This window comes from Molossus molossus, unplaced genomic scaffold (genome assembly GCF_014108415.1).
Source record: "Molossus molossus isolate mMolMol1 unplaced genomic scaffold, mMolMol1.p scaffold_m16_p_4, whole genome shotgun sequence".
Classification (NCBI taxonomy): Eukaryota; Metazoa; Chordata; class Mammalia; order Chiroptera; family Molossidae; genus Molossus; species Molossus molossus.
Genome location: NW_023425377.1, coordinates 22,673,903 through 22,693,116, shown reverse-complemented (window position 1 = coordinate 22,693,116; position 19,214 = coordinate 22,673,903). Strand labels below are relative to the sequence as shown.

General features: G+C 53.6%; 1 protein-coding gene across 2 annotated transcripts in view; it reads left to right on the top strand.

Annotated features, from left to right (window-relative positions):
- The first annotated feature begins 4,324 nt into the window (after positions 1-4,324).
- Positions 4,325-19,214, top strand: part of TCOF1 (treacle ribosome biogenesis factor 1) — a 36,874-nt gene continuing 21,984 nt past the window's right edge. For both annotated transcript variants that reach the window (XM_036241280.1, XM_036241279.1), the window contains exons 1-14: positions 4,325-4,451; positions 7,140-7,195; positions 9,967-10,109; positions 10,663-10,736; positions 11,218-11,404; positions 11,996-12,063; positions 13,868-14,098; positions 15,857-16,066; positions 16,284-16,466; positions 16,659-16,880; positions 17,049-17,252; positions 17,386-17,568; positions 17,719-17,973; positions 18,060-18,257. In XM_036241280.1, the coding sequence (XP_036097173.1) occupies positions 4,344-4,451; positions 7,140-7,195; positions 9,967-10,109; positions 10,663-10,736; positions 11,218-11,404; positions 11,996-12,063; positions 13,868-14,098; positions 15,857-16,066; positions 16,284-16,466; positions 16,659-16,880; positions 17,049-17,252; positions 17,386-17,568; positions 17,719-17,973; positions 18,060-18,257 (2,322 nt within the window). In that variant the 5' untranslated portion in view covers positions 4,325-4,343. The remainder of the gene's footprint in view (positions 4,452-7,139; positions 7,196-9,966; positions 10,110-10,662; positions 10,737-11,217; positions 11,405-11,995; positions 12,064-13,867; positions 14,099-15,856; positions 16,067-16,283; positions 16,467-16,658; positions 16,881-17,048; positions 17,253-17,385; positions 17,569-17,718; positions 17,974-18,059; positions 18,258-19,214) is intronic.

Below are 19,214 nucleotides of genomic sequence, written 5' to 3'. Positions count from 1 at the left end.
CCCCAACACACATGGACCCTGTCACAGAGCCTCTCTCCTTCCCTTTACACAAACCTCTTAAAAGACCCACTGCCTCCCTCAGCCCTTCTTCACTCACTGACCACTGCCATCTGACCTTCTCCATCATTCCTCAGGAGTAGCAGTCTCCCCAAAAGCCACCAACAATCTCCATGCTTGTCATTAAACCAAAGCCCGTGGTTCCCGTCTCACCCTGTCCCACCTCTCAGAGCATTCCCCCTGGACTCTCCCCACCTTCCTGAAACTCTTCCCTGCTTCCTTCCCTACGGTCACTCCCCTGGGTTTTCTCCTCCCTCCTGCCCACTCCTTCTCGGCCTCTGCAGGCACCTACCCTCTCTGTGCAGCCCCAAGCTGTGGGTGTGCCTTGCAGCTCCATCCTGGTCTTCTCTCTCTGTGTTCTCTCCCTGGGCAGTCCTGCCCTCATCCACAGCCTCAATTATCATCTCTTTATGGACTACCTCCCATCTCCATGCGAGTCCAAACCCAACCTTCCAAGCGCCTACTCAACATCTGCACTCAATTTCTCAAAGGCAGTTCAATCTCGACATGTCCAAAGTGGAACTTGTACTTTTCCTGTCCTCCTCCCCAACCTCCTTTGTTCCCTCTTTCCCCCATCCCGGTCCTCTCCAGTTCTTTCTGTCTCTGTGAAAGTCACTGCCTGCCTGTTTGCACAGAGACCTCGGAGTCCATTCTAATACTCCCTGTCCCTTACCCTCCATGTCGACACATTTCTATGATGATTTTACTTCCTGATAACTCTGGAAGCTTCCATCGCTCTTCAACTCCACGGTCACCAGTACCACCCCACTATATTCTCCCTGGATGCCTGTCTGCACTCCTAACCCTAACTTGTCTTCCTGCATTTATTCATACACACACTACTCCACTCTCCACTGGGCATTCACACGAGTCATATTAAAATTCAAATGTCATCCTGTCCCTCTTGGGCTATTCTGTCAGTGGCTTCTTTCACTCGTAAGATGAAGAGAAAGATCCTTAATGTAGAATCTATCCTTCACCCACCTTCTATACTCCCCAGACCCTCTGCTCTCCCTCTGGGCCCTGCTACAAAGGACCTTTCCTGCCTCGGCCTCACACCCTTTGTAAGCTTCCTCCCCCTACCCAGGATCCTTCCCTCCATCCTCCCCTTCACAGAGTTAAGATTTCCTCACTAACACCACTCCCTCAGAGAATCCTCCCCTAACACCCAAGAAAAGATAGATCCCTTCCTCCTGTTAAATGGTTTTACAATAATGGCTAACATACATACACACAGCACTACGGTTATCAGCTCTTCTGAGCATTTCCACTTAGAACTTATTTACTCCTCATGACAACTTTATGAGATAGAAATTATAATTACTTGGCAGATGAAGAAACGGAGGCACGGGGAAGTTATGTAACCAAGGTCACATCATTAATAAGAGGCACAGCCAGAATTTGAACCGGAGCAGTGTGACTCCAGGATAGAAAACACTATGCTTTTCCTTTCTGCACTTACTCACTATAACAACGCATGACTGTTTAGCATGTGTCTCCCATTAGGGTAAAGACTGTTTCATCCCCAATAGTGGGTGCTCAGCAAATATTTGTTACATTGCTGTAAGCAGATTAATCTCCTTCCTCTTCTTCATTCACTGTACTCAATGAATGGTCCTGTCCGTGTTGCTTCCTGGTGCATTGCTAAGCCTAGGAGGCTCAGGCATGTACTTATCTATGTCCTGATATTTAAGGGAAAATGTGAAGTGTCTATACACATTCCAAATTTTCTAGAGCAAAGGCTAGGTAGTTCATGCTGTCTTCAGATTCTCAACAGGTCCATGAAGTTATAAAACAGCTCATTCAAATAGTCCCCAGCCTAGCTCATCCTGTCCCTGCCAACCTCCTCTCAACAACTATAATAGCCTCTCGTTTTTTTCTCTGCAAATCCATCCTCTACACTTGGGTCATAGCAATCTTTTAAAAACACAAACGCAGGCCACCTTCCTATATAACAGCGGTGAGAAATAATCTATTGCTTTTGAAGTGCAAACTCTGCTGGTGGGTGAAGGGGTGCTGTAGGCACTGTCTACTTCTTCATCCTGATGTATCCTCATGTGTTCCCTCAACTCTACAGCCCGGCATCACCAGCTGGGATCTATGTTTGTGTTTACCAACCTATACCAGCCTATGGCTTCTCCTGTCTTTACTCAGGCAGAGCCCTCTGCCTGGGATGCCAGTCCTTTCCTCTGCACTTAGAAATCCCTACTCCATCTTTAAGCTTCAGCTTAGATGTCTCTTTGGGTGCCCCTCATCTCTGCTTTCACAGGTTCTGCCTGTCCCCAACAATGCACATAAGGCATGGAATCATAATCGCTTGATTACCAAGGCTCTCCTCCCTGTGAGTTTTGAGGGTCGCCATGTCTCGTTGGTCTTTTTATTGCTCCCCTCCAGACAGCCCACTAGCCCACGATAGCTCAAGGGACCGTGCTCAGTAGTGATTTGTTCAGTGAATGAATGATGATGACAAATAGTTTGTCAATGTAAAAAATGTCCAAACCTGTAAGAAACTTTATGAGTTTAAACAACAATGAGGTATCACCTCACACCTGTCAGAATGGCCACCATCAACGAATCATCAAACAACAAGTGTTGGCGAGGGTGTGGAGAAAAGGGGACTCTAGTACACTGCTGGTGGGAATGCAGACTGGAGCAGCCACTATGGAAAACAATATGGTGTTACCTCAAAAAGTTACAAATTGAACTTCCATTTGACCCAGTGATCCCACTTCTAGGAATACACCCTAAGAAGCCCGAAACACCAATCAGAAAGAATATATGTACGCCCATGTTCGTAGCAGCACTATTTACAATAGCTAAGATCTGGAAACAGCCCAAGTGTCCATCAGTAGACGAATGGATCAAAAAGCTGTGGTACATATACACAATGGAGTACTATGCAGCTGTAAGAAAGAAAGATCTCTTGTCCTTTGAGACGACATGGAAGGACCTGGAAGTATCATCCTAAGCGCAACAAGCCAAACAGAGAAAGACAAATATCACATGATCTCACTTATTTGTGGAATATAATGAACATAACAGTCTGAGGAACGGGGTACTCCCAGAGACGTGGAAGTGGGGTACAGACTGACAATCCCCAGAAGAGGGGGTGGTTGGGGGAGAGATAAACCACAGAACTTATATGCATGTAGGCATGAAGAGTGGACATGGACAACAAAGCTAGGGACAGGGCGGGGAGGGAGGGAGAGGGGGGAAATCAGTGTGGGGGGGGGAGAAACATCTGTAACAAAAATAAATAAACTAATTAAAATAGATAAATAAATAAGAAACTTTATGAGTTCATTTGAGCCAAACTGACAACAATGGCCGGGGAGCAAAATCTCAATGGACTGAGAAAATGCTCCAGAGAATGGCAGTTTTGCACCTTGTTTTACACATTACAATCAAAGGAGAAGGTGTAAAAGGGTTACATGAAATCCATTGGTGATAGATCAGGGAGGCAGGAGAAAGCAAAGTGGGGGTGGGGGGGGATGTGATACAAATATGATAACAATGAGGGGATTTGTGATCTCTGCTCTGGTGCAGTGGTTGTACTTTGAGGGGTCCAGGGACAAAAGAAAATTACTTTGATATTCCAAAGGTATGTTATCAGTTGTATTATTATAGATGCAGAAAGAGACCAAAGACAGGCTTAGTTAAGGTAAAGATTGACCTTTGTCAAGGAAGACACGGGCCTAGGACGTGACAACCGCCGTGAACTGCCTTTAGTTGGGAAGTTTCCATTTCAGACCATCCTGTTGGGTTGCTTTCCGGCTCTGCTTTGTAAGGCCCGCCACGCAGGTCTCCCGGTTTAGTACTGGCCCTTTTTCATCCACAGACTTCTAGTTCATGGGTCCTAAAAAGTGTGATATGATCAACTGACTTTGTAACTGGAAGTTCTGCTCTAGACAGGCATGCAGATTACGACGTTCAGAGATGACTAAAACCCCATGGCATCCCTCAGACAGCTAACGTGGAAGACAAGCTCCTTCAGGGGCCAAGGCTGAAGGTTTAAGAGGGAGTCATACTCATCATGGCCGGCCCAGGGGGCGGGCTCAGGTCGAACCAAGCCCCCTCCCCGCCAATGGGAGGTCTCGTGTCCTTCGGAGGCCCCGCCCCTTTCACCCGCCGCTCCAGGGGATTAGACTACATTTCCCGGCGTGCTGCGCGGCCGGCCCAATGAGGACCCGGAAGTGGGGCGCGCGAGGTCTAAGGGCACGAGGGAAGTGGCAGGCGGGGACAGAGGTTGGGTTAGCAGGTGAGCGGAGCAGCCGCAGGTCGCCGGCATGGCTGAGGCCAGGAAGCGGCGGGAGCTGCTTCCCCTGATCTACCAGCATCTGTTGCAGGCCGGCTTCGTGCGCGCGGCGCGGGAAGTGAAGGAGCAGAGCGGCCAGGTAAGCGTGCGCGGGCCGTGTGTGAGGGCCGCGTGCGGGAGCTGGAGAGCGGCAGCCCGCGCCCCTTCCCCTGGCGGGCGCCCGGAGCCTGTCCCTCGGAGCTCGGGGACGCGACGAGGGGTGCCGAAGGGTCCGCAGCCTCTGCCCTCCGCTGCGGCTCCCAGCCCCTCTGGGCCTCCGTTTCGCTATCGTGTTCAGTGGGCGGGCCGGGACGTGTGGTCCACGCGCAGGGCTCTGTAATTCCCGCGTCCCGCACCTCCACCCTCTTTCTGGGAGCGGCGACTTCAAGTTTCCTGTGTGCCGAGCCACGTGGTTCGGCGCGGCTCCCTAGGGTGAGACGGCAGCGACAAGTTCGAGGGGTGCCTTGCAGCCCGCCGGGGGGGGGGAGGGGGCGCGGGAGCGGGACGCCAAGGAGCGCGCCAAGAGAAGGGACCTGTGACCCCCTAACTGAGCTGGAGCTCAGGCCCTCTGTACTGAGTCAGACAGCTTTGGGATTCGAACTTCTTCATTCATTCTTTCAACTGCTAACCTGGCGCTCGGGCGCCGGGGATAAAATGGTGAGCACCGTCCCCCGGCCCGAGCTTACAGCCTAAATCTAGTAGGGGAGGGAGACGTAACTCAACGGGTCATAAAAGTAACTGTGCACTCGCTACGTTGGGTGCCAAGGGTGGGGGGCATAGTGCTAAGACCGGAATGGCAGCGGCCCTGTCGGGGAATCCAGGGCCGTTTTCCTGAGGAAGCGGTGTTGATGTGAGGTCTGAGAGAAGGCGGGCGGTGTTCAGACAGGGGTGCAAATGCCCTGTGGTGGGAGGAAACTTGTTGCGGATGATTGGCCTTAGGAAAGCCTGTTGTGGCTGAGGGTGTTAGAGGCCCCTTGAGGGGAGGGGTGCTGCCTGGAGCTCCGTTGTGGGCAGCGTGGTCTTAATCTGAAGAGCAGCCCGTTGTAGGCAGTGTGGTCCTAATCTGAAGAGCAGCGGAAAGCCGGAGGAGGGTTGTAAGCTGGTAAAATGAGTAGTCAGTATTCCTCCGGCCCCACTGGGAGCTCTGGTCCTGGTGCTTGCTCTCCGGACCTCCTGAAGAGACGAGAGGGTGATGGGATCTAAGATTTTTATCTATGCTTTTTCTAGTCCTCTCTACACCTCACTCGCCCTTCTTACTCCGTTTATATCGCCTAACAGCTAAGGAGGGCAAAAGACAGCACCTGTCTTCATTGGGGCGTTTGCCTAAGTAAAAGTAATGTCCTGCTCATGGAGCACACATTCTAGCAGGGACAGACAGGTGACAAATATAAAAAAGTTAGTGATGTAGTGTGTCGGTTGAGAGTAGGTGCTAGCTATAAAATAAGGCAGGCAAGGGGGATAGGGATGTCCAGTTACAAATAGGGTGGTCAGGAAGCCCCTCTGCGAAGGCGACATTTGGGCAGAGACCTAAAGGAAGGGAGGGAGGGAGGGAGCTGTGTAGTTAGCAGTGGAGAGCATTTCAGAGAACAGAATTGCAAGTCCTGATGGGGGCGGGGTGGCCTGATGATTTGAGAAATGCGAAGAAGAAGAAGAAGACGGTTTCCTAGGGTGGAGTAGAGTGAAACTGACACTAGACGACTCAGTGGTACCAGCTCACTGTGTTGAGCACTGACTAGATTATCTTGTTTAGGCCTGATAGCAACCTGTTGGGTGGGTACTGCTGTTGCCCCCATGTCATAAAGAAGGAACCTGAAGTGTGAAGCGGTTAGCCCAGCTATTTAACAGAGGAGTTCTGCGTGACTGCGGGTGCACCCTCTTGGTCACTCTGCCCAGATCCCTGACGCCCTCTACCTTTGCCACACATTGCTCACTCAGCCTCCTTGAGGCACTTGACATCCCAGGTTCTTATTTCCAGAGACAGTGGGCCCTCTGGCCTTGGCTCCAAAGGCCTGGATTTCACCTGGTTTCCTCTGCTTCTATCAAGGGACTGGCACCATTTGGTTCTAGTACTTTCCCAGTGGATAAGTGGACTGCATGCCCCCTGGATGCTTGGGTGTTGGGCTGTGGTTCATAGTGCCGTGGGGAGATTGATCAGCCTGACCTTTAAAAGCCTTTTAAAAGGTCGGGTGGAAAGAGCCCTGTCTTGTGGCCTCTAAGCATGGAAAGTGCCAGGGAGGCCGGGGGCTGAGTAAGTGCTATCCTAGAACATTCCAACTCCAGTCTCTTGAAGGCACCCCTCTCAAACATGTTGTCTTAAAAGGTTTTAACTGGAGCCCTGGCCGGTTTGGCTCAGCAGTTAGAGCATTGGCCTGCGGTTCAGAGAGACCCGGGTTCGGTTCCCACTAAGGGCACGTACCTCGGTTGCACTTTGTCCCCAGCCCTAGTTGGTCGTGCGGGTGGCAGCCACTCGATATGTCCCTTTCACATTGATGTTTCTCTCTCTCTCTCTTCCTCTCTCTCTTTCCCACTCTATCTGAACAAAAAAAAAAGGAAAAATGTCCTCGGGTGAGGATTAAAAAAAAAAAGGTTTTAACTGGAAATACTTGCCCTGCTTGTCTCTGCAAGGTTTGGGTGGTACTGGTGGGGCCAAACAAACATATTTTCCAGGGCAAAATGGCCCCCTTCTCAACCACCTGACTATAAGTCATGAGGTGTGGAGAGTTGGACCCAAGGAGGACCCTTACTGTGCTGGGGGTTTAATTGCCGCTCTCTCTTTACTTCTTTGCAGAAAAGTTTACCGGCTCAGCCCGTAACCCTTCTGGACATCTATACACACTGGCAACAGTAAGTCTGATGGTGTTGAAGGTGTGGAGTAGGGACACACCTAACTATCAGCTTGAAATAAGCTAAGGTACTAATTTGGTCTAAGATCTGTCCCCAAAGTCCACTGTTGACACCATTATCGCTCCTAGAAAGCTAGGTCACATGTAGGGGTGTCTGGTAGTAGGAGAGGACATTGAAAGCTGTATTCATTATTGAACAATAAAGACAGAAGCTTCTCAGCAATTTGTTATTCCGTTTAGTCAACAAACATTTACCGAGCACTTAATTAAATACCAAGCCCTGTTCTAAGTATGGAGATGTCAGGAGACAGACATGCCTCTTCATTTCCTGGAGATGACGTTAGACACAGGGAAGTAGGCATACATCTAAGAATGAAACAGACGAATGTTAAGTTACAGTGGTAGAAAGGATTACAAAAAAGAGGTACCCAGTGCCAAAACCACTTAAACCTCATTTGGGGTTCTAGGAAAGGTTCCCTACGCTGACCTTTGACTTGAAGCTGCAGGGAGTGGGGGACTGAAATAGGCATTGGGTGTGGAGAAGCAGGTGGAGTGTACCTCGGAGAGGGAACTGCTAATGCTGAGGCCTATAGCGGTGGGTACAGTGCAGATGAGGCTGGGCAATCAGCAGGGCTCACCCCTGCAAGGCCTGATTATCCATGGTGAGAAGTTATGTCTTTATCCCAAGAGTGTAGGAGCCATGGAAGGGTGAAGCAGAGTGGTGAGATCGCTCTACAGCCTGGAGAGAATGGTTGGGGCTGTGGACCTCATCATCCAGGCAAGAGCTGATGGGAGCTTGAGACAGGAATAATAGGAGGTAGGAAGTGGATTCCAAGAATATTCAGGGATGAAACCAGGATCTGTGGATGGATGCGAGAGGCCATCTAATCAAATCTCAGGAATCTGGCTTGTGCATGGAGCTGGGAGGGATCTTGATTTGGAGGGGAAAATTTCAAGGACATGTTGAGTGTGAAACATGTAAAACTTAAGTACTTTTCAAGGACTGGGAAATAATCCAAGGGTGTCTCCACGAAGAATGGTTTGAGAATGAAGGAGGGGACAATTAATTGTATTCTCTCCATGCACTGGTCTGACCATAGCCAACTAGATGGGTGAAGAACCTCGAGTCATGTCTCATAGAGAATACTAAATTGTTCAGGATGGAAAAGAGATGGCAAAAGGGCAGGTGAGGGGACCACTGTCTGCACATCTGTAAGGACACAAAGGGAGAGGCATGTTCTCTGGGGCCCTGGGAGACAGAAGTGGGATCTGTATGTACCTGCTTTAAGAAGAGGTTTCAGCTTCTGAACACAAGTGCTTGGTGTCTCAGAGCTATCCAAACATTAGGGAGGCTGTACCGTGGGAGTGGTGAGCTCCCTGTTATCAGAGGTATGTAAGCAAAGGCAGATGGTATGGAAGGGATCCCAGCTTCCAAGGTCTTTAAAAGCCCAGCCAGCACTCAGTTCTTGACTCTTCTCTGTTGCTAAAGCAAGCACAGGGCATACCCCACACTTCCTCTCCCTCACCCTCTTCAACTTGGCCAGTGTCTTGGCTGTTAGTCACAGCACTTCCTTTCCCAGAGAACTGCTTCAGTGAGCTGCACCACAAGCCCTTCTCTGCCCCTGGCCCCTGTGGGTAAGGAGTACTGGGTGAAATGGGAACCTCATATCCACCAGAGGAAGCCTAGCTTAGTGCGTCTTGGCAAATTCACACCCAGCAACTAGCTGTATGACCATGGACAAATGGTTTCCCTGATAATAATAGTAGATAAAGTGCTAAACCTGGCTGCTGGGGGTATTTCCGGTCCCCTCCCCTCCCCCCAAATTTACATAGCTCCTACTCTGAGCCAGGACTATTCTTGATATAACTGGGAACAAACCAGAGAACAGCTCCTTCCCTTATAAAACTGCTGGGAAGAGAGAGGCAGAACAATTGATACATGTAATAAATATTTTTTAACAGGAGATTCTCAATAAGTGACCTTCCTGGGAACCAGGGAGCTGAGCAGCACACCCCAGACTGTGGCAGAGCAATGTCTGTCACAGCTGGACAACATGGGCACAGAGAGTGGCTCCCTCCGGGTGGGAGGATGGGGAAGAAGAGATACTTGGATGTTCCAGGGATCAGCCATCTGAGTGCTCATCCTGCCAATGCCCTAGATGTACTCTTTGATCCTGGGCAGGTCATTTAGTCGTTCATTTTTTGAGACATGTGCTGTGCACTAAGGGTACCTTAGTGAGCTGGAAAAGGTTCCTGCCAGCCCTCCCCATCCCCGGACCTTACTGTATAGATGGGGCGTCAGGCAGGAAGTAAGTAAAATTACGGGAGAGAGAAGTGCTCTGAAGAAAATGAAACAGGGTGACGGCAGAGAGGATCTTGGGGCAGGAGTGTGATCGGGGAGGGCCTTTCTGAGGAGGCTGTGTTACAGATGAGGTCTGAAGGACAGGCGGGCCTGGGCAGAGACTTCTAAGAAGAGGGCACTGCAGGGAGGAGCCCGGATGGCTCTGAAGTGCCTGTGGTGCTAGCACCTGTTAGCTACTGTTAGTATGTCATTGACCATTCCTGACTATCTTGAAGACTACTACACAATTATTAAAATGCTTTATGAAACGAGGGAAAGTGCAGAATTTTATCTACTCTGTCTTCGTTGCTGATGAAACTCTTTATGCGTATTTCCTTTGGAGTGGTGAGAGGATGTGGGAAGGTCTTTCTTTTCAAATCTGGAGATGTCCTTGTCACCAGTTGGTATAACCAGTCACTCTTGTCCTGCAGGACCTCGGAGATTGGCCGGAAGCGGAAGGCCGAGGAAGATGCAGCACTGCAGGCCAAGAAGGCCCGAGTGTCAGACCCCATTAGCACTTCGGAGAGCTCGGAAGAGGAGGAGGAGGAGGCAGAAGCTGAAACCACCAAAGCCAGTAAGAGCCCTGCATGCTGGGCACTGCTGGGGGGGCTCCCATCATTGGTGCTTGTGGGGGCTTAGCCCAGGGCCCAGCACCTTTGGGGAACAGGCTACTGGGTATTGGATTGTTTGGCGTGCCAGCTCCAGTTTCTCCTTCAGTGAGCCCTGGGAAGACCAGGACCTTTTAAGGGGAAGGTCGAAAGGGCCCAGCTATCTGTCTCAGTATTTATTTGAGCCCTTCCCCTGTGTCAAACTTGGTGTCCCCAGTGCCTTCTTGGTAGCACGCGTCAGGACTGAGCCAGTCCTTTTCCTCTGGGGGCCTCTGTCTCTTCACCAGGGAGATGGGACTCCATCGAAGATGCAGGCGTGTAGCTTTCATTTGCCTCTCTCGCTCCCGGTGGATGTGGTTCATGTTCCACAGAGTTCTTTCCCACAAATCTGGGCTGGACCTCAGATCTTTATCCTGCGCCAGGCAGCCACACCAGTTCTCAAGTGAGGGGAAACCTGTTTGCTGTTTTTAAGTGAGAACAGGCTCACCTGGCTCATCGGCGGGTGTTTGTGTTTTGCAGCCCCGAGATTAGCTTCCACCAACTCCTCGGTCGTGAAGGCGGTTTTGCCATCAAGCCTGAAAGAAAAAGCCCAGGTGAGTAGGACCACGTTTTTGCAAGCTGTTACCTGAAAGAGTAGAAATGCCCTGTGGGGGGCAGTCTCCTGTGTCAGAGAAGGTAGGGTTGTGGGTAATTGCTCACCTGGATTCGAATCTCAGCCAAAGTTACCAGCTGTGTGATCTTGGTAAGTCCTTTCACCACTCTGGGCCTCAGTTTCCTTTCCTGAAAAAATAATTATGAAATAATGATGATAACCACAACAAACTGCCATTGACCACTTAGCAAGTAACAAGTGTGTTCCCAGAACAGTAACCTAGTGCTCCCCACATCGCGGTGAGGGGAGGCACCATTTTTAGCCCCACTTTAAAGGTGAAGAAAGAGAGAGGAAGGGAGGTGATTTGTCCACACTCACACAGCTAGGAAGTGGCAGGGCTGGGTTCAGATGTGGTCTGTGTTCCTAGTTCACTGGTCCTTACTCAAGTGTGTCTGTCACTTACTCAAGTGTGTTCTCTGTAGGCAAAGACCAAGAAAGTCAACAAGACAGTGAACTCCACACCACACCCTGCCTCCGGGAAGGCAGTGGCCCCCCTCCTCTCCGGGAAGTCACCTAAAAAGTTGACAGGGCTCTCAGCAAACACCATCCTGGTCTCAGAAACTGAGTCATTGGGCAGCGTCCCAGCCCTCGGAACCACTGCCAAGCCTGGTGAGAAGAACCCTGAGTGTGGGCTGGAGAGGCAGGCCTGGGTACTGTTTTGCCAAGCTCTGGGGCACTTTAGAATTCAGGGGCTTGTCTCCATGACAGCGAGCCCCCGCCCCGCCTCAGACTATTTTCCCTTCCCCTTGATGAGGGCGAGTCAGCCACAGGGATGCATCAGGCTTTGCTGAGGGAATTGAGCAGCCTGGGGGATAGTGGAGCATTTTCTGATTTATTGCTCTCAGGTGGGTATAAGGCCCATCTTAGAGGCTTAGAGACTAAACTGAGAGGCCTGGGTTTGCCTCCATTTCTCTTGTAAAATGGGTGTTTGTCTTGCCTGCCTCAGTATGATGGTGGAAGGAGATTTTTCTAAGCTGGCACACGTGTTAGGACCTATTATACCCTCACCAGGACCTCGGAGGTGTGCAGAAACAGGGACGCAGGTGGAATGCACCTCAGCTCTGGGGCTTCAAGAGATGGTGGAGCTGTGAAGCGGGGCTCAAGCACTCAGCGCCTGGCGTTGATTAGCTGGTGTGGCGTGGTGGAGTGCGGGCGGGTCCGGGAAGGGTGGCCTCAGTGCCCTCCCTGTTCCTCCCTCAGGAATGGCACCAGCAGGCCAGGTCGATAGTTCCAGCGAGGACACCTCCAGCGATGAGACGGATGTGGAGGTAATTGCAGCTCGTCCCTAGGAGCTGCCCTCTGCAAACCTTTGACCCTCCCTCCCAGGAGCCTGGCTTCACAGACCAGTGGGACCGGTAGCTGGAATGGCTGAGGTCTGGGGGTTGGGATCGGGTGCTGCTCATTGCACTCTGGGTCTGAGAAGGGTCCACGGTTGTGAGAGAGACGCCATTTGTCTAAGACAAAGGCAGGCTTCCTGGGAGAGGTGGCCCTGGAGCAGGGCTGTGACACACGGGCCTTCACCAAGGGGGCAGGATGTAGGAACGGGTGTTCAGGCAGGAAGAGCTGCACAAGCAAGGGCCCAGGCACAGGAGGGTGCTGTCCTGTGGTGCGATCTAGGCGAGTGCAGTGAGGCTGCTGCGGGGGTCTGAGCCCGCTGGCAAATGCCAGGCCCAGGCACCTGACCAGAGATGGGCAGGTTTTGGTCTGTGGCCTTGCATCTTTGAGCTGTGACTGGGGAGTCATTTCTCATGGTGCGTCTGCTAGGGTGCAATTGTGATAAGGTAGCTAGGAGGGGTCCTGCTGCTGTGGCGAAGCAAGGGTCCCTCAGAAACTTCACTCCAATGCTGATGTGACTCTGTAGGGAAGATGTAGAGAGCCACAAGGGGCTGTGGTGGGAACATGATGTAGACAATGGGGACAGCACGAGCAGAGACGGAGACAGAGTTCGGTGCTTGTAAGGGTTGCTGATCTACAATTTTGAGAATGAGGGGGAAAGTGACGTAAGATCGGTTAGATAGTCGGGCCACATCCTCTGACCATGTGGACCACCGGAGAGAGTTGGGATTTTATTCTCAGGGCTGTGAGAGGCCATTGCTGAGTTTCAGGCACAGGGCTAAGATGACCTGATTTATGTTTCAAAAAGGTTACTGGTTGTGGCCTGGAATGAGGACAGAATGAAGGTAGTGAGACCACTGAGGGGCTGTTGGAGAAATACTGGAGCTGACACCAGGGGGCCCAGTGGAAAGATGTTGGAGGGGGAACCAGCAGGATTCAAGGATGGATGGATCTGGTGCCCGGAGTACTTCCCGTCTCTCCTGCCTCACCTAGTAACCTGTAAAGGTGGAGTCCTCACCCCCATCTACCACAGGCCTGGCTTCATGTGCTGCCCACTTTCCATTCCCACCTTTGGGCCCTAGATGCAGCTAGCCATAGGATGCCCTGGGAAACCAGCAGTTAAACACGTGGCCTTGTGGGCCAGAGGCCGGGCACAGCTCCAGCAGCAGCAAGGAAGAGTTTGGGATTGAGGAGATGGCTGCCCCAGAAACCCAGGGTCAGGTGAGGTCTCACTGACAGCAGAGATGGAGGTAGGGTACTGCCTGCCTTGGAAATGTCAGGCTTTTAGAGGTCTAAGAAAGCTCAGAGAGGGAAAGAATATGCCTAAGGTACCCCAGCAAGCCAGTGGCAAGGTTGGTTTTCAGATACTGGCCCCCTGGCCCTCGGGGTGGCCACCATGATTAGATACTGCAATTGAGGCAGACGAGGATGGGCATTCCTGTTGGGGAGAAGCTACCCCTCTGCGCTGGACCCTGTATGCCAGGTGGCAGAGGAGCACAGGGTTTGAAAATTCTGCCCCCAAAGCTGCACAGACATGGGTTCCGTCACAGCTCTGCCCCTCAGTATTGGTCTTGAGTGAGTTAACCTCTCAGAGCTGCTTGTCCTTTCCTGGAAAGTGGGTGTAACAGTAGTGTCTGTCTCAGTGAGTTGTTTGAGAGGGCTTTGTAAACAGTGGAGCATCGAAGACCCTCCTGAGGCAAGGCCTGTTCCTTCCCTAATTCCATCTTCTTGTTCCAGATGAAACCCTCAGTAAAACCACCACAGGTCAAAGCCTCGCCAGACCCTGCCAAGGAGTCTCCAGGGAAAAGGGCAGCCCCCACCTCCGGGAAGACAGGGCATGTGACATCCCAAGTCAGAGGAGGTGCCCCAACCCCAGCCAGTGGGGCCAAGAAGCCCGAGGAGGCCTCGGAGAGTAGCGAGGAGGACTCGGAGAGTGAGGAGGAGGCCCCTACGGGGAAACCCAACCAGGTGAGGCCCGGGGGAGGGCTGCCCTTTGGGGCCTCCTGGTCCCCGCAGCCTGGGGCTCTCCCATGGCCCCAGCTATGTAACGAGCACCTCCTCTGCCAGGGAAGACTTGCCTTGGGGAGAGGGAGGCAGGGGTATGACACTCAAAGTCAAGGGCAGCGGGGCTTGCTCCGGGTACCTGTGGGGATGCCCTTCTTGCCAAACAGCAGCCTAGGGTGGCTGCATCCCAGAGGGTGGTCCTGTTCCCCGCTCTGTCAGTCACTCCCCTTTACCTCAGTGTCCCTGTCTAGTAAATGGGCTGCTACCCTCATCTCCGCTAGCCCTGCTGTGACGGGCTTGAGAACTTTTTATTGCTCGGCCCTTGGCTTCTCAGGCCAAATCATGGCTTGATAGCTACCAGGAATTTGCTTACCTTCTATCTGCTGCCCCCCCCCCGGGGGGGGGCAGGGATGCAGCCCCTGAGGCTCTGGGTATGTCCCAAGGGAAATGCAGAGGGTCTGGGGAGTTGTTGGAATCGGGGGAAGAGAGAGAAAGAGTCAGACAGTCATGGTAAAAGGCCCAGGCAACCCTGAGCCCGCCCAGGTGAGTCCCAGGAGCGGAGGTCCCACTTCACACCCAGGCCTGAGGCAGCATGGTACACGGAAGACGTTCAGTAAGCATTGCTAGATGTTGGTGACTGTTAAAGAGGGAAGTGAGGCGGGGAGGGATGTGGATGGCCATTTAATCTGGAGCGCTCGGGGCAGGCCTCGCAGAGGAGACGTGTAAAGCTTTGAAAACCTGAAGGAAAAGAGAGGAGACCACGTGCCAGTTGGAGGGTCATTCCAGGCAGGGAGCAAGTGCCAAGGCCCCTCCTGGGAGTGGGAGCGAGGCTGTGACATGAGAGTGCAGACTGTCTACACAGGCTGCTGCTCCTCAGCTCGGGGCAGTCTTGCTGTGCCCGGGTCTACCCCGTGTTGCCTGCCACTCGTTTTTTGGAAGGAGCCCAAATGTGAACTTTTCCCTAAAATCTACTTTCTCCATATCGGTTGAAAAATTTAAAAAGATCCAAGCCAAACAAAACCTGTCTGGAGCAGCCCACACCCTCTGCTCGGGAAGGTGTTTAGAAGGAAAGTGATCAGAGCCGCTGATTTTCTGGGGGGATGGGCTCAGACCAAGCAGCTCTGACCTTTCTAAGACAGAGCTCAAAGCCGCCCTGCCAGAACCCTGAGGCCAAGTCAGAGCTGGAGCGCAGCAGGAGTCAGTGAGGAAGACCGGGATCTGGGGACCTCGCCCCATGAGGCTAGGACAGGCTTCCCAGGGGTCCTCCTGCTGTCCATGTGTAGAAAGCTCAGGGAGGGCCTCCCTCTGGGCCTTTGCATACTCCCTCCCCTGAGCCCAGTCAGGTGAGCACTGGGGCCAGCAGCACTGAGGGCACAGCAGCCTTTGGCCAGACACGGTGCTGTGCTCAGAGCTTTCTCGTTGGTGGGGCAGCCCAGCTGGGCGACCTGCAGGGCAACCGTGGGCAGTGCCTGGGAACTGGGGTTTGTCTGTGACCCGGAGGAGGAAGCAGTGGTGGCCAGGTGAAGTGGGCAGGGGGTGTGAAGGCCTCAGGAATTAAAGAGTGTGGAGCTGATGGGCCAGGTCAGAGCATCAGTCAAGGTGGGGAGTGAGGAGAGAAGCAGGGGGTCCCAAGAGCCCCACTGAGGCCTCGGCTTTATTCTGAAGGTGTCACAAGGGGGTTTTCAGGAGGAAGGGAACAGATTGCTCTTTTTCTCTTACTAGGTGAAGGCCTCGGGGAAAACCCCCCAGGTTAAAGCTGCCTCTGCCCCCGCCAAGGAGTCCCCCAGGAAGGGAGCTGTCCCAGCACCCGCTGGGAAGGCAGGGCCTGCAGCACCCCCTGGGAAGGCAGGGAGGCCCGAGGAGGCCTCGGAGAGCAGCAGCGAGGAATCGGACAGTGAGGAGGAGGCGCCAGCCGCCAAGGCTCCACTTCAGGTGAGGCCTGGGGAGGGGAGCTCGTGCCCGTGCCCCTCCCCACAAGGCTTGGCCTCCCCCTGCACCAGAGCCCAGGCGTGCTCCCAGCCCTGCCCCACCCCTCCCCGTGCAGAGTGTGGGATTTGGGGGTGTGAGGTGTTGTTGACCCTGTGTGATCTATGTCTCTTCACATCCACCCTCTGGGCTGCCTCCCCTAATTCTGCTTCTCTCTCTCTAGGCAAAGCCCTCGGGGAAAACCCCCCAGGTTAAAGCTGCCTCCGCCCCCACCAAGGAGTCCCCCAGGAAGGGAGCTGTCCCAGTACCCCCTGGGAAGGCAGGGAGGCCCGAGGAGGCCTCGGAGAGCAGCAGCGAGGAATCGGACAGTGAGGAGGAGGCACCAGCTGCCAAGACTCCAGTTCAGGTGAGGCCTGGGGAGCAGAGCTCGTGCCCGTGCCCCTCCCCAGAAGGCTTGGCCTCTCCCTGCACCAGCGCCCAGGCGTGCTCCCAGCCCTGCCCCACCCCTTCTCACAGTGTGCTGTGTGTAGTGTAGTGTCATGGTCCTGTGTGGTCTCCTGTTTCCTCACACCCACCAATTCTGTTTCTCTCCCTCCAGGTGAAGCCCTCGGGGCAAACACCCCAGGTCAAAACTGCTTCAGCCCCCACCAAGGAGTCCCCCAGGAAGGGGGCTGTCCCGGCACCCCCTGGGAAGGCAGGGCCTGCAGCAGCCCAGGCCAAGGCAGGGAGGCCCGAGGAGGCCTCGGAGAGCAGCAGCGAGGAATCGGACAGTGAGGAGGAGGCGCCAGCAGCAGCGCCTGTAACCTCAAACCTGGCTCAGGTGAGGCTGGGGGACACTCGCCATGGCCTTGCCCTGCCTGCAGAACACCGTGGGCTTGTCTTCCCCCTGCCGCTCGAGCCCTAGTCCCCCATTTGCCCTCCTCCTCTCCTGTCTTACACATTTCCTCTGTGAGCCCCCTGCCCTAATCCTGTCCCTTATCACTCCCAGGCAAAGCCCTTGGGAAAAAACTCTCAAAGCAGAGCTGCCTCAGCCATGGGACCCTCTGGGAAAGGCACTGTCCCCGTACCAGCTGGGAAGGCCGGCTCTGCAGCCACCTTGGCTCAGGCCCGGAAGCAGGAGGAGGACTCTGAGAGCAGCAGCGAGGAGTCAAGCAGTGACGGGGAGATGCCAGCAGTCGTGACCTCGGCCCAGGTAAGGCCCCTGCCTGTAAGGCTCTTCTCTCCCTGCCCGCACAGTGCCTGAGTCCCCTCCCTCTCTGCTCTGTGATTGCTTGCCTGTCAGCCTCTTGTGTCTCCCTCCCCTAACCTCGTGTGTCTCATTCCAGGCAAAGTCCTCCGGGAAAGTCCTCCAGGTCCGATCTGCCTCAAATCCCATCAAGGGGTCCCCTCAGAAGGCAGGGCCTGCAGCCACTCAGGTCAAGGTCAGAAGGTCCAAGGAAGAATTGGAGAGCATCAAGGAGGAGTCAGACAGTGTGGAGGAGGCGTCTGCAGCGATGACTCCCACTCAGGTGAGGCTGCCACATAGCCTGACCCTGAGTGGTCCCCACTGGTCAGCGTCATAGGAAGCTATGGGGGTGGGACAATAGTGAGCTTCACCCCAGGACAGATGGAGGCTCAGAATCCAGTATCCTCCAGCCTCTATTTTCTGTGTTCCTCAGGCAAAACTGGCTATAAAAACTCCTCAGACCAAGGCCTCCCCAAGGAAGGGCACTCCCATTACCCCTGCATCTGCCAAGGTCCCCCCAGTGCAAGTTGACACACCAGTTCCCTGGAAAACAAGAACAGTGACTTCGCCAGCCTGCGCATCATCCCCAGCCTTGGCCAGGGGTGCCCAGAGGCCAGAGGAGGACTCTTCAAGCAGCGAGGAATCAGAGAGTGAGGAGGAGACGGCTCCTGCCACAGCAGGGGGACAGGTGAGGCCGTGTGTTTGGCCGACTCGAGCCAGCCCACTGTGGTCCTTTGGAGTCCTGTGACATAGCTCTCTTCCATGTCATTCTAGGCTAAGTCTGTGGGGAAAAGCCTGCCAGTGAAAGCTGCCTCAGCGCCCACCAAAGGACCCTCAGGACAAGGGACCACCCTGGGACTCCCTGGGAAGGCAGGGCCTATGGTGGCCCAGGTCAAAGCTGAGACGCACGAAGACTCAGAGAGCAGTGAGGAAGACTCAGAAAGTGAAGAGGCTGCCTTGGCTCCAGCCCAGGTGAGGCCTAGGAGAAGCCAGCCATCCCTCCCACATCAGCGCCTGGGACAGCCTAGGATGGGCTTGTCTGGGCTCTGCTGAAGTCTCAGGGGCAGCCGCAGCTCAGCCTCGTTCCCCAGTTGTTACCATTTTGTCTCTTGCCCATCAGGGCTCCAGGGCTCCTGCGTTGCCTTCTGAGCTCCCACTGAGGTTCTTTATGCTTTTCATAGGCTCTGTTGAATACCCTGTCTGCCAGGTGCTCTCTGTCCTGGGGCTCCTGTGGTCCTAGCCCTGAGTTCCCAACCTAGAAGGGGGGCATGGACATGGACACAGGTTATTGCAGCATAGTGATAGGGCTGACATAGAGGATGTGTACCTGGGCTAACAGAACATGGCAAGTGACAGCATCTAGGGGTTTTTCAGTTGGAGGAAGTGGCATCTAAACTGTGGGCTGAGTTGGCCAGGTGACCTGGAGTGTTCAGAGAAACCCCACCCTATGCAAAGGCCAGGGGTGGGAGAGCGCCTGGCTTGGGTGAGTAGCCTCGAGCAGAGCATTCTGACGCAATCACTGGGGAGACCGTGTGGTAGGGGCGAACAGTGGGTGCCAGGATTCAAGTCCCTAAAAAGGGATGTAATCCATCAGGGACTCTGTTTACTCTTCTATAAATTGAAAATTAACCCTTATAGGTTGAGAATTTAGTAAGATCTCACCTGCCACACCCAGCAAGGGGCCTGCGCACGGCCAGCTCTCATCTTCCTGAGAAGGGCCAGGCTGCTGTGCATCAAAGTCAAGTCCTCTCAGCCTGGAAGAACTGGGAGAAGGTAGCTCACTACCTGCACTCATCCACCTGCCCACTGTTTATTATTATTAGTAGTAGTAGTAGTAGTATTTTCTTTATTGGTTTGGGGTGGGGAGAAACATCGATGAGAGAACATTGATTGGCGGCCTCCTACATGCCCCCTACTGGGGATCGGGCC